The 14640-nt window shown below is 43.0% G+C and overlaps 1 protein-coding gene across 4 annotated transcripts in view; it reads right to left on the bottom strand.

Moving 5' to 3' along the window:
• KDM3B (lysine demethylase 3B) overlaps positions 1-14438 on the bottom strand; it is a 35480-nt gene extending 21042 nt beyond the window's left edge. Inside the window, exons 1-8 of one of the 4 annotated variants that reach the window (XM_082213255.1) lie at positions 14139-14438; positions 9546-9737; positions 8955-9068; positions 7447-7552; positions 5782-5906; positions 5113-5181; positions 3358-3933; positions 797-2042 (exon numbers count right to left, since the gene is read on the bottom strand). In XM_082213255.1, the coding sequence (XP_082069381.1) occupies positions 797-2042; positions 3358-3933; positions 5113-5181; positions 5782-5906; positions 7447-7552; positions 8955-9068; positions 9546-9737; positions 14139-14318 (2608 nt within the window). In that variant the 5' untranslated portion in view covers positions 14319-14438. The remainder of the gene's footprint in view (positions 1-796; positions 2043-3357; positions 3934-5112; positions 5182-5781; positions 5907-7446; positions 7553-8954; positions 9069-9545; positions 9738-14138) is intronic. The other 3 variants (XM_082213257.1, XM_082213254.1, XM_082213256.1) reach the window with 3 other exon arrangements.
• Positions 14439-14640: the final 202 nt, after the last annotated feature.

Raw genomic sequence — 14640 nt, 5'->3', positions numbered from 1 at the left:
TTGTGACCTGGGCATCGGCATAGGGGCCTGAGCATGCAAGCCTGATACAGATAATCTCTACATATCAAAGACAGTGCTTCAATCAGGCCTACATATTTACATGCCTTTCAGCAAACATAAGGTAATCAGTTAAGTGAAATTCAAGTAACTTATCCATTGATTTAATGGGACTACTCTGTCCACATTTTTCAATGGCTCTATTTGAACTGAGTAAAGATGGCTATCACTCCTAATTTCAGCCAGGCAAAAGCAGGAGCAGGCATGGTTCCACTCCCACTTTGCATTTAGGCGTTTCCCATAATAAAAAAAAAGTCTGCATGGGACTTAATTATTCATACCAAGGGTTCCTAAACTTGCTCTAAAGTATCAATATTAATTAGGGGTTTCAAGACGCAGAAACATCTAGTCACAGTAGTACAGTAACATACATTGCTGTGCTCCCTAAGCAGTCCTTCTAAGTTAACATTCAGTTCATACATATACTTCTGCCAGCAACCAGATTGTATCCATTTATAATTTCCTGAAAATAGGGGAGTAAATGTTTTTCTATACTGTGAAGAGTGCAAGATAATGCTTTCACCCAAAAAATGAACTGCAAGTACATGCAGACAGATGTAAGGCTCTCAGGTTGGTGGTGTGTTCTTCTGATGCCTTGCTTCTGGCTACATGCACAGAGGACATGTTTGACAGAAGGTCACACACCACACGGCTGACCACACAGATAATATGGAAGTACAGAACAAAAAGCAGCCCTCCTTCAGCCTTCCTCAAATAACCCTTCCTTTAAAGCTGTCACCTTTCAGGGGCGCTGTGCGAGGCCTGCCCTTAGGGGCTTGTTTCCCTTTTCCTTTGCCCATTAGTAGTTCCGCATTCCGCTCGCCATTAGGACCCAGTTTCCCAATCAGATGCTCTGGGATTCCCTTCAGACAAGCTTTGGTGTGCAGCTGCTCCTCAGAATCACTCATATCCGAGAGGTCGCTATTGGTACTGGAATCAGAATCCTGCTTAGACGGCATGCTCCGCTCATCTAGAGAGAACCTTTTCACAGTTTCAAAGGGGTTTTTGTTCTCCAGTGCCAGCTCTGCCTGTGAAGAGAAAAAGCCAGCCGGATGTCTGCCAAACACATTAGAAAAGGTTTTCATAAGAGGATTGTCCTGCTGCCCAGGCCCAACAGATGGCTTTTCTTCTGTTGGGCTGGAGGAGAGCGTGGGCATTTCAATGGGTTGTGTCAAGCTTCCGATAGGTGAGGTGGAACGGCCATTCCCCACAGTAGATGAACTCTGAACACCGGGAAAGCGAGTTGAAGTAGGTGCACTGGACAGGATCTTGGAAGAATCAGTCGTTATAAACAAGCTTTTCTTTTTAGCTAAAGAGTCTGCTCCAGTGTGCAAATCTGGCCAGCCAGAAGCTGCCTTGGAACCAAGAACTGAGGAAGGAGTAGCAGTTGCTCCTGGCTGAGATGAAGAGGCGAAGCTGCTGAAAGGACTGAGTTCTGATTTTTCTGAAAATGCCAAGAAAGGGTTTGAGGGCTCCTCTCGTGAGAGTTTTGGGGGTTGCAAAAAGAGATTCTCGTGATTTTCTGGAGGTCGAGTACTCATAATGTTTCGGGGGAAAGCTGGAGTAAGCGTGGGCATAGATTCCGCTGGCAGTTTCCGGTCCACAGAACTGCCCAATTGAGTCCCAGCTTTAGCTTCTCCTGCAAGAGCTTTACCTTTGCAGATGCCCGCACTCAGGCTCTCTGAATTTTTTTTTAACGAGTCCTGACTAGCGGGCTCTTCAGCCAGGTTCTCTGACAAGGCTGTGAAGTAGTTGCTGGAGGGAAGATTCTGGGACATGCACTGAAAAAACAAGTTATTTGATAAATCAGAGTCTTTCTGGACCTCATGACCAGTGCTACTACCAAATGGAAATCCAACAGGCTTCTTCTCTGGAGCTATTACTCCATTGGACTGGCTTCGCCCGCTGTCAAACACCACAGGTTGGGAGCCAGCTGAGTGTGCCACTCCAAACCCTGATGAAGCCAACATTGAATTGGGGGAAATCTGAAACAAAACAGGAAACCAGTCAGTTGTTCTCCTCTCCCAAGAGAGGACAAAACACTTTCCCGAAGGCTGCTTTATTTTCCCCAATATACTGCCTTTGCAGTATCTCTTGGCAGCTTGTTCTTTATCAGAAATCTACATGTTGCACAACAACAGTCGAGGCATAAGACAAAATGCCCAGATTCTGCAGGCTGCCCAAATTAATTTAAAACTTTCAAAATTTTAAATGAGTTTATTGTATCTCTGCAAACCTTGCTTCAAAATGCTAACAAGAATGGGTATAATGGAAAAGAAAAACAAATGAAATTCAATATTTTTAATTCAATTTCTAAAATGTTACTCTAAAATGGCAACATGTGTATCAAAACAAACATTCCGAAATTATTGACTGCTCCCTCTAGGCTACCATCTTATGGTCCCTAGGTGTCCCAGGACTTTGCAGATCTCCCTTTATGTGAGGAAGAGGGAGAGCTATGGGTGGGGCTGCCTTGCAAGTGCCGAAAATTCCATGGCTGTCATTCATTTGCTTTTGATCTGATGGCAGAGAAAGCAAAAAGGGGGTATTTGAGGAGTGTGTTGCAGGTGGACTGGGGGAGGCTCTGGATCCCGACATGCCCCTGAAACAGGACGAAAGTACATTACCCCTGGGGCTAGCGGAGTTATTTTGCCTCCCAATGGTCCAAATAGCAGGAAAAATCATTTTTTAAAAAAGCCTCTAGTGGAAGAGGAAAAAAAGAGGAATGACACTTTCCCCTTTCCTACAAAGCCCAGCAGGGCTTTGGATTTGGTGCTTTGTTTGCCTTTGAGTCTCTCCCTTGACCAAGTAGGATTGTTTTGCCTATCTATAGAAGATTAAAATATAAACACACTGATCTCTCTTGTAAGTGTAGTTGCCATATTTTCCCCATGAGCTTCCCCCCGTAGCTATAGAAATTACTTTTTTTTTGGGGGGGGGATGTTTGTATGGACAATAAAGATATACTAAACCAGAGGCTATGAATTCAAGTTTTCTTTACTGTGAAACCCAGCACCCTTTCCCTAATGTATAAATTTGGAGAGGAACACACTGTACACTGAGCAAAACGTAAGACCCTACCGGATCACAAGTCTGCAGTCGTAGTATTCCACATCCTGCTAGATGGCTGCATCTATCGTAACAGGGAAGGATCTCAAGTCCGCTATAATGCTCCAACTGTACAACTGTACATATCCTTAACACAGCTATTCTAAGAGTTACAGCAAGACAAGGTATGCAAAGTGCTATATATATGTGTGTTACGTATTATCACTACTATGCTGACTGTAAACGGCTTACCTCTCCCTGAACAGGCAAATGGCCTGCCTTCTGTTTTTCTTGTCCAGTAGCTGCTGACAAGCCAGCCTCTGGAATCCGCACAGTAGCTGGCGTTGGCCCAGCTGTAGCAATAATGGCAGGGGCAGGCACCTGGACTTGGCTGACCTGCTCTAATGATTTTGCCATTTCTTGGTTACCACTGCCACTCAGCAGTGCCTGGGAAGCAGTTGAAGACAAGGAAGTAAAGGGCATAGGTGGCTCACCACCCACTGGTTCATCCTGGACCACAAGAGTTCGGCCATTCTCCTTGGTGTATGTGGCAAAACGAATACTGCGATTAACTTGAGGGACAAATGGAGGAAGTTGCTTGGCCCTTGGATCCAGAGTCACGTCGCTGCTGCTGCATCCTTTCCAAGCTCCCCTATTTGCCTCACCTCCATCATTCCCATTGCTATCCACTTCACCCCTCTCCTTTAGCTTCTTCGTAGCATGATCACACACAGTATCAGAAGAATTTTTTCTCCTTCGTCCATCTTTCCCTTCCACACTTTCTCTCTTCTTTTTTCCTTTTGATGATTTCGCCTTTAGAGAAGCTCCCTATAACAAATAAAAGCACATATCACTACAAAGAGGAAGCCAAAATAATTAACTTCATCTATCCAGTGCCAAAGGTTTTAAATAAGCCTGGCCATGAAACGATGAATACATTGCTTTAAACATCAGGGGCTTAGGGGTCAGGTGTCACTAGTACGTTAATGACACATAGTTCTATTTCTCTGTAACATCTGAAACAGCAGAGGCTGAGCAAGAGCTCTGGACCACTGCCTGGACTTTGTTGTGGGCTGGATGAGGGCCAACAAAATGAGCTGAATCAAAGCAAGACAGAGGCACTATGAGTGGCTCCCAAATCCAGATAGTTCATCAGCTGCCTGCTTTGGATGGAGCTGTATACTCTAAGAGGAAGGTTCATAGTCTTGGGGTGCTCCTGGATCCATCTCTGTCACTAGAGAGTCAGGTGACCTCACTGAGTAGGAATGCCTTTTACCAGCTTTGGCTGGTAAGACAGCTATGGCTGTTTCTGGACCAGGATATGATGATCACTGTTGTCCACACAGTGCTATCCTCTATTACAGTGGTACCTCGGGTTAAGAACTTAATTCGTTCTGGAGGTCCATTCTTAACCTGAAACTGTTCTTAACCTGAAGCACCACTTTAGCTAATGGGGCCTCCTGCTGCTGCTGCGCCGCTGGAGCACAATTTCTGTTCTCATCCTGAAGCAAAGTTCTTAACCCAAGGTACTATTTCTGGGTTAGCGGAGTCTGTAACCCGAAGCGTCTGTAATCCGAGGTACCACTGTACTGCTATACACTCTGGGTAGGGCTGCTCCTAAGGTTGGCCCAGAAAGCTGCAGCTACTGCAGAATGCAGTGACTTGACTGCTCACTGGGGCTGAATTGGCACTAGTTGCCAATTAGCTACTAGGCAAGGAGCAAGGTGACGGTACTAGTGTGCAAAACCCTATACAGCTTGGGACCAGGATACTTAAAAGATTTATAGCATGATAGTATGCATATCTACGCATTCATAAGTCCCTTGAATTCAATGGAATTTACTCAGCTTAAGTCTGTAACGGACTGAAGCCTTAACTGGGAAATCAAACTAATAGCTCTATGAAAATATAGATACATTTCAGACAGCTGTCATAATATGTTTTTGAGATCAGATCTTTAAAACATTATTGCTAATATAATGACCTGGTGCAACACAGTATGTGTACCTCGTTCAGTGCAGAGGTGTCCATCACTACATGAATCAGTCGGGGATCCACTGACTTGATTTCACCAGTCTGATTTTTGTGGTCAACAAAGGGGGAGAGGGAGAGAAGACAAAGTCAATCATAAAGACTGGCAAGATCATAAAAGCAGCTTCCCCAATGTCCCTCTTCACCTGCCTTTTCCCTGCAAGCTGTGCTCCCGTTCGATATCCCTTATCATCTTCAGTCTTATAAATGTAACTGAAGTAATTTTACATAACTTATTCCATTTTAATAGTACATACATTTTCATGGTTGCAAAAATGATTTTGGCAAAATATGGAACGCAATCTTTTCTTTAAGGAGGACTTGTAAAAGAGCCTGGCTCTATAAGCTTAGGGGACTGGAAATAAATGTAAGAGGGTAGAAAGGCAGGAGGTGATGTTTGTACTTTGAAAATGATGCATTCCCTAACCATTAGAATATTCCACTCCGACTGCTTTTCTTGGCTGCAACTATAAAAGACTAGAATTTGCTTAAATGCTGAAAACTGTCAGAGTTCTGCTTATGCTGAGTGTGCTTGTATTAAATGTCACAGTCCACACAACATAACTAAGACCATGTAAATAACTGTTGGTAGCTAAATGAAGAAAGGAAATCAGGCATCAAGAAACCGCAAGAAAAGCTTCACACCTCAGTCAAAACCACCTCCATCAGACAGGTGATAGGATCTTGACAGCTCACAACAGCAGAGACCCAGCTGTTTTCCTCCTCTGGCTGGTACACCTTCACTCTTTGACCTTGGATGCTGCAAGGACCTGGGAAAGAGCCCCAAGCGAGAATGCTATCAGCCAAACCAGTGCCACTGCACCAAGAATTAAAAGTGAGCATGGACTTAAAGCATTGGTTTCTTAATGTAACACACAAATAAAGCTTTATTAGGATTTGTTTTGGGAGAAGGGATAACAAAAGTAATCACCACAATACTGTGGAGTTCTGTGTCTTCATTTACATGTCTGTTTCTAAAATTCCAGTAAAGGGTGGACATGTTTATTCTGAATTTAGTTACGTCATATTGGAAACATATAACTCAAGAGCTAACAACTTAATGAATTCTTCTTGCTTTTGTTTTTGCACCTACAAGTTAACAAACCATTTGTGCAAACACAATAGCTGCTCGATATCTGTGACTACTCCATGAATGCTTGGAGAAAGCCCTCCTTTGCCACAGTAAGTGGCCCAATGTAGTAGGCTAACATTGTAAATCTACAGTTACAAACATACGAGCAGATAAAAATAGAAGCAAAGCGAGTAAGAGTAGTCAGTTAAATTAAAAACTAGCAGCAGCAAAATACCCTCAGTTCAATAACCTACAGGTCTGTCTGAACAAGGACTCCAGCTGTCAGAAAATGGCCAGAGAGCAGGCTGGATAGCTGTTCCTAGAAAGGAAAGCAGTTCCAGGACCTTGGTGCAGCCACCTTGGTGCAAGGTACTCTCTTGTATCCCCACCAAACACAAATCCAGTGTTGCCGGAAGGATCTCTCCTTCAGATCTTTTTGCACTGGTATTCAAAGCCTTTCAAATTCATTACCAATACCTTGAACTGTGCCCCAAAACAACCTGGAATCTAGTAGAGGTGCTCCAACAAGAGGATCACATACTTCTGATCAGTACCCCTTGTCAATATTCTGGCCAGCGTATTCTGGATCCCTTCTGTGCCAAACATGTAATACTAGTCGTCAATCGTATAGCTCAAATATGACATTTGATAGTCATTGAAATCAACTCCTTCAAATCTAAGCCAGTCAGGAACCTTTAAGCTCCTCTGAATAGCTCTCTCCAACTCTTATTTTAATAATATATAATTAAATATAGTCGTTCTTCAATGTCTTTCTTTATTAACCTTTGATTAATAATAACTGTCTTAGCCATTAATTTTTGACTAATGATAGTGGTTCTCCATGACTGATTCTCTTCTTCTCTCTTGACTTGATTAATATAGTTGTTCTACCCTACTGATTTCTTGCATTCCTCTAGCATGCCAGAGTACTATTACAATAAGGACTATAAACATTTTTTTCTCCTGGAAAGGGTAGCTAAAGTTCATACTCAAACAACAAAACTGATTCAAACAAGAAAACAGTGTTAAGGAAATGAAACTTTAGGAAAAAATGAGCTTTCTCCTTCACAGCAAAGCTCAATTAATTCCTCAGTTTCAAGAGCTTGAAACTTCATACGTAACAGACCTATGAAAAAGCTGGAACAGGTCTTAGGATCTTAAGAAGCAGCTGTAAGCTGAATATAATTTCCAAGAGAACCAATTAGGTTCCTTAAAAAACTAAAACCAGCTGGTCTTACCTCTGCTAAATATCTCCTGAAGCTTCTGATCACTGACCAATGAATTGACAGCTTCCCTCAATATTGGCTGTTGTTGGAGAATTTGGTTCTGACTTTCAGTTGCCATCTGCAAACAATTTTTTAATATATGTAATAGCTGTTCAAGAACGGGGTAAAAGCATAATTTATATGGCCTAGATTGTTATGATTTATTTCCCCCGTTTCTTGATGTTCCTTCCCCATAGTGACAGAAATGTACGGATTTATTTCTTAATGTTTATCCTGCATTTAAATTCTAAGGAAACATAGTGTACTCAGGCTACTTTTCTACAGCACACACCACTGCATTATAATTTTATAATTTTTATTATTTATACCCCAGCCAGTGCAAATCCCAAAACTACTACATTCCATAATGCAAGATTTTAAAGCCAGATGGTCTTAAATATACTAAATATCTTGGAAGTACTTTGCCTATCACAGAGAAAAGCAACTTGCTCAAATGCACATCACACAGAATAGACTTTTCCAGCACAAAATAATGTGAGAAGTAGTCCTGAGTGTCAGTTACCTCATCAAAAACTATGAAGGCCTACAAAGCTAAGCTTGGTACATGTAATTGTTTTTCATTTCATTAGCACTAAAGTGCTTTAAATTAAATTCGTAATCTAAAGAACTATTTTAGGCACAACAAGGTGGGATTTTCCCATGCCTTTGTTTTCATTGCAGATCCTCATGCCATATTGCAAGCCACTTTTGAAATCAAAAGCCAATGACCATGTGTTGTTGGTGTCGTTTAGTCGTGTCCGACTCTTCGTGACCCCATGGACCAGAGCATGCCAGACACTCCTGTATTCCACTGCCTCCCGCAGCTTGGTCAAACTCATGTTTGTAGCTTCGAGAACACTGTCCAACCATCTCATCCTCTGTCGTCCCCTTCTTCTTGTGCCCTCAATCTTTCCCAACATCAGGGTCTTTTCCAGGGAGTCTTCTCTTCTCATGAGGTGGCCAAAGTACTGGAGCCTCAGCTTCAGGATCTGTCCTTCCAGTGAGCACTCAGGGCTGATCTCCTTAAGAGTGGATAGGTTTGATCTTCTTGCAGTCCATGGGACTCTCAAGAGTCTCCTCCAGCACCATAATTCAAAAGCATCAATTCTTCGGCAATCAGCCTTCTTTATAGTCCAACTCTCACTTCCACACATCACTACTGGGAAAACCATAGCTTTAACTATACGGACCTTTGTCGGACCTTAGTCCTCTTGGTCTAATGGAATTAGCTGTGTAAGTGTTCTGCCTGCTTATTGCCTTGCTTCCCTTTTTGCTTGCTTAACTGGCATGGAAGAGAATGCTAAAAGCGAGAGAATTCCAGGACCATATTGCTGAAGTCATGATATCTCTACCACATGTATCTCTAACACTGCTAATTGTTGTAACCCACCCTGGACCTTAGGGTGAAGGGCAGGTAATAAATTAAAATAACTAAAATAACTAAACAAACAAACAAACAAACAAACAAACAAACAATATACCTGGAAGAGACGTAGTCCAGTGGCATCAGACAGGAATCTCAGGTCTCGGTCTACAAGAGACTCTACTGGAACCACAGAACCTAAGCCAAGCTTATCGACCAAAGGAGTGAAAGTCTGTGAATGAGAATATAAAAAACACGACTGCATGAAAACAGAAGGTAGCATACTTATTTCTTAAAAGTGCTTATTATAACTGGTATTTCCTCACTTTTTACCCTCCTTAGATGCTTCCGAGAAAAAGTCTTACTCGATCATCTGCTGAAAGGAATCAATCAACTATCTAGAAAAACTCGAGTTTATTTCATAACTTGGGTGTTACTATAGATACAACAGCACACCAAGTAACTCTTCAAGTTAAAAAGTTTCCAAAACCGTATCATTCAGCTGGATAAAAATCCTCAGCTAAGGTTTAATCTTACATGTTTCAGTTTATTAGAATACATTTTCACAATGGCCTAGATAAGAATGATAAGAAACAAAGAAACTTGGACAAAATAGGCCTTGAGACACATAACAAAACAATCCAGCATTCAGACTTTGACATAAGGGATGTATTTTATCAAGGGCAACAAGCTAAATGAAGATACTCACCAACGCAGGCCAGTGCCCAACTGACACTCTAGTTCCCTGAAGCAGAACTGGGTCATTTCGAGGGGCCCAAACGAGAGACCCTTCCAGCATCAAAACGATCACTTCTTCAGCATGAACTTTCACCCAGGCGTGTTGCTTCCAATTGCACCGGTCAAATTCCACAAATATCTGCAACAGATCCCAGAATGGGTTCTTTCAAACACATGTGGGCAAAGTCACAACAATCAGTCAGCAACATGCTTGTCATGAATAGGGGTCTACAAATATCAGCTTGGCTTACCAGATAAACCTCTACCTGTCCTCACTACAAATTTTATCTTATCCCCACTGCCAAACCTCTGACGCAAGCAAAGGGGGCTTTTGGAAGAGGCCAGGGTCTCTTCAGTTTGGGCTGCAGTGCAGAGAAGAAAAAACAAGAGGTTCCTCTGCACCCCACCCATTTCTTCTTCTGCTGCAAGGGTGACAAGATTTCACCCTTTCCCATACAGGGCTCGGGAGAGAGGCAGAGTCTTGTCTACATGCATGGAGGTATGCATAAGGTAGGAAACAGTGAGGGAAGTGCATGGCTTTCTTATGCAAACAAATGCCAGTGCAAGTAAAATTACACCTCACTTCAGACTCCTGTAATTCTTAAAAGGGCTGGAGGGTTATTAAATTACTATATTATATGATTTTTGATGAAAAGTTTGCAAAGTTTTGGCTTTTAACTGTTTAATACTGATTATATTATATATTTAGTATTGCTTAATAATTAAATGTATTTATATCCCACCTTTCCATTAAAAAAAATCAAGGCACTTGGTAGCATCTTCAAAATAGCCAAACAGCTACTGGTAATCCTAACAAGAGTTTTAAAAATTTGAAGATAAGATACACAAAGTCAGCAAAAAACCCAGCAGGTCAAGATCACCTTAACCAGATGACAGAAAACAGAAAGAGAGCAGGCAAGACTGACTTCCCTAGGTAGGGAGCTCCTCAGTCTAAGCTGAACCCTTCCACATCCTCACTTGCACTTCAGCTGCTGATGGGACAAAAAGAGTCTCCCCAGCAGATCTTCCACACTGTAACTGTATTGCACACCGTTACCCTGGAAAGGGACATATCCTCTTTTAGATTGCCAACTGCATATTAAGTAAGCCTTTCACTATCACTAAATAATGACAAGGCATGCTAAGCATGTGAAATCTCTTTGAAAGCATTTTTACTAAAGTAACTTGCCCTATGTAACAATACCTAGACGACACCCCATTATAAATCGTGGTATTCTGAAAACTTGAACATATCTAAGTCTTAATTTCTCATCCTGGTTCCAATTGTCTCAGACTATCACTCCCACCAACACAACTCTGAAAAGTGTTAAGAATGATAAAACAGACCACTTGAAAATTACCAAGGGTTTGGTGCAACACTTAAATTATGTTTCAATTTGTTACAGCAATTATTACATGCTAGATGCTATACGATTTTAATTGCATTTTAATTGCTGCTTTTATTTCTTTTATATTCAATTTCCTTGCATTACAATTTTAATTCCATAGAATTAAAATTGTAATACATTAAAATGCAATATAATAAAAGCAGCAATAATAAAATCAATATGAATATTTAATGCAAGGGTTCTGCCATCTTGCGTCTTCAACCAAAAATTCATAGATACACCATAGGCCACCTGATTGAAGCTTGATGGTCCATTAACCACAGTTTGGGAAAGCCTCAGGAAGAGGAACCCTCAGAGGTCCACTGAAACAAATCCGCAAAACACAGTGCAAAACATCACTCATAGCATGTTTGCACATAAAAATCATACAGGGGCCTAGTTCTTGCCAACACAGAAATCTGTATAGTCCATCTAGCAGCCCTATATTGTCTACATTGACTTTCTTTCTTTCCCAGCAAGGGGAATAAACCTCTAGGTTCTTCTGCATGCTAAGCATGTGCACAACCAACTATGGCCATTCCCTGTTCAACACTCCAATATGGGCAGAAACTGCTACAGGGATCTACTGCTACTTCTTTTTCAGCATGTACAGATGCCCCTGTTTGTTCAGTGTAAAAATGTGGACAGAAATCTTGAAAGGGGGAGGTCAATCATATCTGTATTTGACCATGCCTTTCCTGGAAAATCTAGTCAGTTATACTGGGACTTTTAATGAGGATTCGATGCAGTGTTATAAACTCAAAATATATAAGCTAATCACCAAATGGCACCACGTATGCCCTGAATCTTCCCACATTCAGCTTCACTGGATGTCCACGAGTTCTTGTGTTATGAAAGGATAAAAACTTTGCCATGCCATGCCTAATTTTATCAACTTCTTTCATGTCACCAATTAATCGCCTTATCTCTAAATTAAAAGTACTCATAAGGCAGAGGCTCTGTGAGCTCACGGCTCCCTTGACCAACTACCTTCTTTCTGCGGCACCCCTGTGGGGCTCAGGAGCCCAGTTATTGTAGAGCTTGGGAAAAGTACAGAAAAGGGAAAAAATATATCAGGAGACTGGAATATATACCTAAGAGATAACAAGATTTGGGCTATTCAGTTTTTGAAAAAGTTGAGCAAGGGAGCAGATTACAGAAGTGAATAAAATTTGCATGACATAGAGCAGAGAGGGGAATGTTTCTCTCCCCCTTCTTAAAATATTAGAACCCAGGGAATCCAGCTAAGTGGAACTGTGGGAGAATAAGATCAGAAAAAAGAATCGGACTTCTTCAAACAGTTAAACTACAACATTTACTTCCACAAGATGTTGATGGGTCACCAATTTGGGTTGAAAGGGGGATTAGACTAATTCATGGGAGAAAAAGGCTATCAGCGGCTATATACAACTACAGAATAAGAGGAGGTATACCTCTGAATACCTGTTGCAGGGAAGAGCCACAACATAAGGGTTTTGCTCTCATGCCCTGCTTGTGGGTGTCTCATAAGTAATGGGCACTACAGACAAAGGGTGCTAGTCAAGGGTGGAATCTATACACATATAAAAACCGTTCTGAAAATGCTTTTTAAAAAAGCATTTTTAAAAATACACTGAATTTTCCACAAGGCTCACCATTGCCATCTAGTGTCACATGGTATATTGTACTTAAAACAGACTTTAAAAGTTTTATTTGCAGCTGTATAGCTGAGTCGTAGGTTAGTGTTTGATCTGTTCCAGCAGAGTTCTTATTTTCATATATGAACACAGCCCACATGATTTGTCGATTATTTAAACAGTTTCAGCTGATATTTTCAGGGTTTTTTAGAAACTCCCAAGATCTCTTTCCTAGGCAATTATTTGCAACTAATTCAATGTTTTCATACTTGTAGGATAATTTATTCCAAATTGTATTGCACCCTGCTTAATAACAGAGCAACAGAACGACAAATCAATTTGATTCTATCATCCAGATGGGAAAGAGCCTTCTCCGGGTCTTCAATGTACTTCGTTTCTGAATAATTAAGTCACCTTAAATTTTAAAAATTGGGGGTAATCTGAAAAATAACTCTGCTTTTATGGCCTAAAGGGGTTCTCCAAACATCCTATCTTTATTTTACAGTGCCAGAACAGGCAACCAAGGTATGATGGCAGATGTAAAAAAGGCAATAGTACTAGCATAGCACAAAGTGGTACAAAAAGTAGTTGCTTCACAGTTGTTTGGAACACAACTTCCTCATGCACTTTAGCTGAAGTACTTTGAATCTTGGAAATCAAGAGCTAAGTGCTGTGGATAATGGGGTTTTCAAAAATAATCACACTGGCAGCTATCCTTCACAGACAATAACAGCATAATCGCAATAGCAACAGCACTGAACTGGTACCCATTATCAGTGCTGGCTTTTGACCAGTGACACAAATATATATATACCATAGAAGGCTGCATTAAGAAATGAACGCACAAGCCTCAACCTTCCCTATTTGGAACACTTGGCAGCCCTCGACCTTGTACTTTTGTGGAAGCATCTTCGAAGTTTAGATTATCCTTTCTACCTAATAAAACTGCAAGGCATACGGAAAACACAACACTGCACTGAAGTAAACATAAGCAGCGATCCCAACAACTAAGGAAAGTACGGGATCCAAGCTGTAAAACACGAAACGTTTAAAGCTCCAAGACTTCAAACGCGCTGCAGCTAGAGAGAGACCAGGATACCCACCGTTAAGGGATCTAATCCTAACTACCATGAACAAACATTCCTTAGCAGGAACGCACAGCATACTTCCTTCTCCCACCCGCCACTTCAGTACATCCCACCCCCGAGGTAAATGGGCTCGGGTGCAGCACCGCGCAGTGTCTCACGACGGGGGGAAACACCAAGGACGGCCATAGATGCGGCAACCGAAACCCGAGATCCAAGCGTAACAAGAGATCCTTCAGCGGCAGCGGCAGCTGCCACCAGATAAGGAAGAGGCGGAGCAGGGAGGCTGAGCTACCTCGGCCGAAGAAGGAAAGCGGATAAACCCCTCCCCCTCCCCTCCGGAGTCCAAGCAGAAGCTCAGCAACACACCCCACCCCCACCCAGGCACAGAGAGAGAGATATACATAAACACACGTACGCAGGACATGCATTTGCACACGGACCCCAGCTCCCCGCCCCCGAGGAAGGCGCTCACCGCTAAGTCCTGAGGCACGGCCCCGCTCATGGCCCGCACGGTCCCGCTCCTCCAGGCTCGAGAGGGCAGTGCAGGCCCAGGCTCCGGCCCCGCCACCGCCGCCGCCTCGCCCTCGCCCGGCCCCGCGACCAGCAGCAGCAGAAGTCGCTTCCCCACCGGGGAGGCCGCCGTGTCCGCCATCCCCGCCGGGCAGAAGCAGCCTCCGTCGCGCCTCCGAGCCCAACAGCCGCCGCCGGAGACACCGAGTGAGCGACGGCCCTGCGCTGGGCCCCCCGAACACCAGCCCGCCCTGATCCCGGCGTGCCCCGCGCCAGAACCTCCGTTCCAATCCCGGCGTGCCCCGCGCCGGCCAGCCAGCAGGCCCCGCCCCTGATTCGAGTTCCCAGCGTGCCCTGCGCGCGCCCTTATTTATTTACTCCTCCGCTCCCGGCATGCACCGCAGTCGTCGCGCTCTTGTCCTAGGTGCCTGTTGTCCGGTTTAGCCTGTAGGGGGCGCTGCAGG

The sequence above is a fragment of the Podarcis vaucheri genome, assembly GCF_965113315.1.
Source record: "Podarcis vaucheri genome assembly, chromosome: 2".
In the NCBI taxonomy this organism is placed as follows: Eukaryota; Metazoa; Chordata; class Lepidosauria; order Squamata; family Lacertidae; genus Podarcis; species Podarcis vaucheri.
This window is presented reverse-complemented; position numbering and strand designations above follow the sequence as displayed.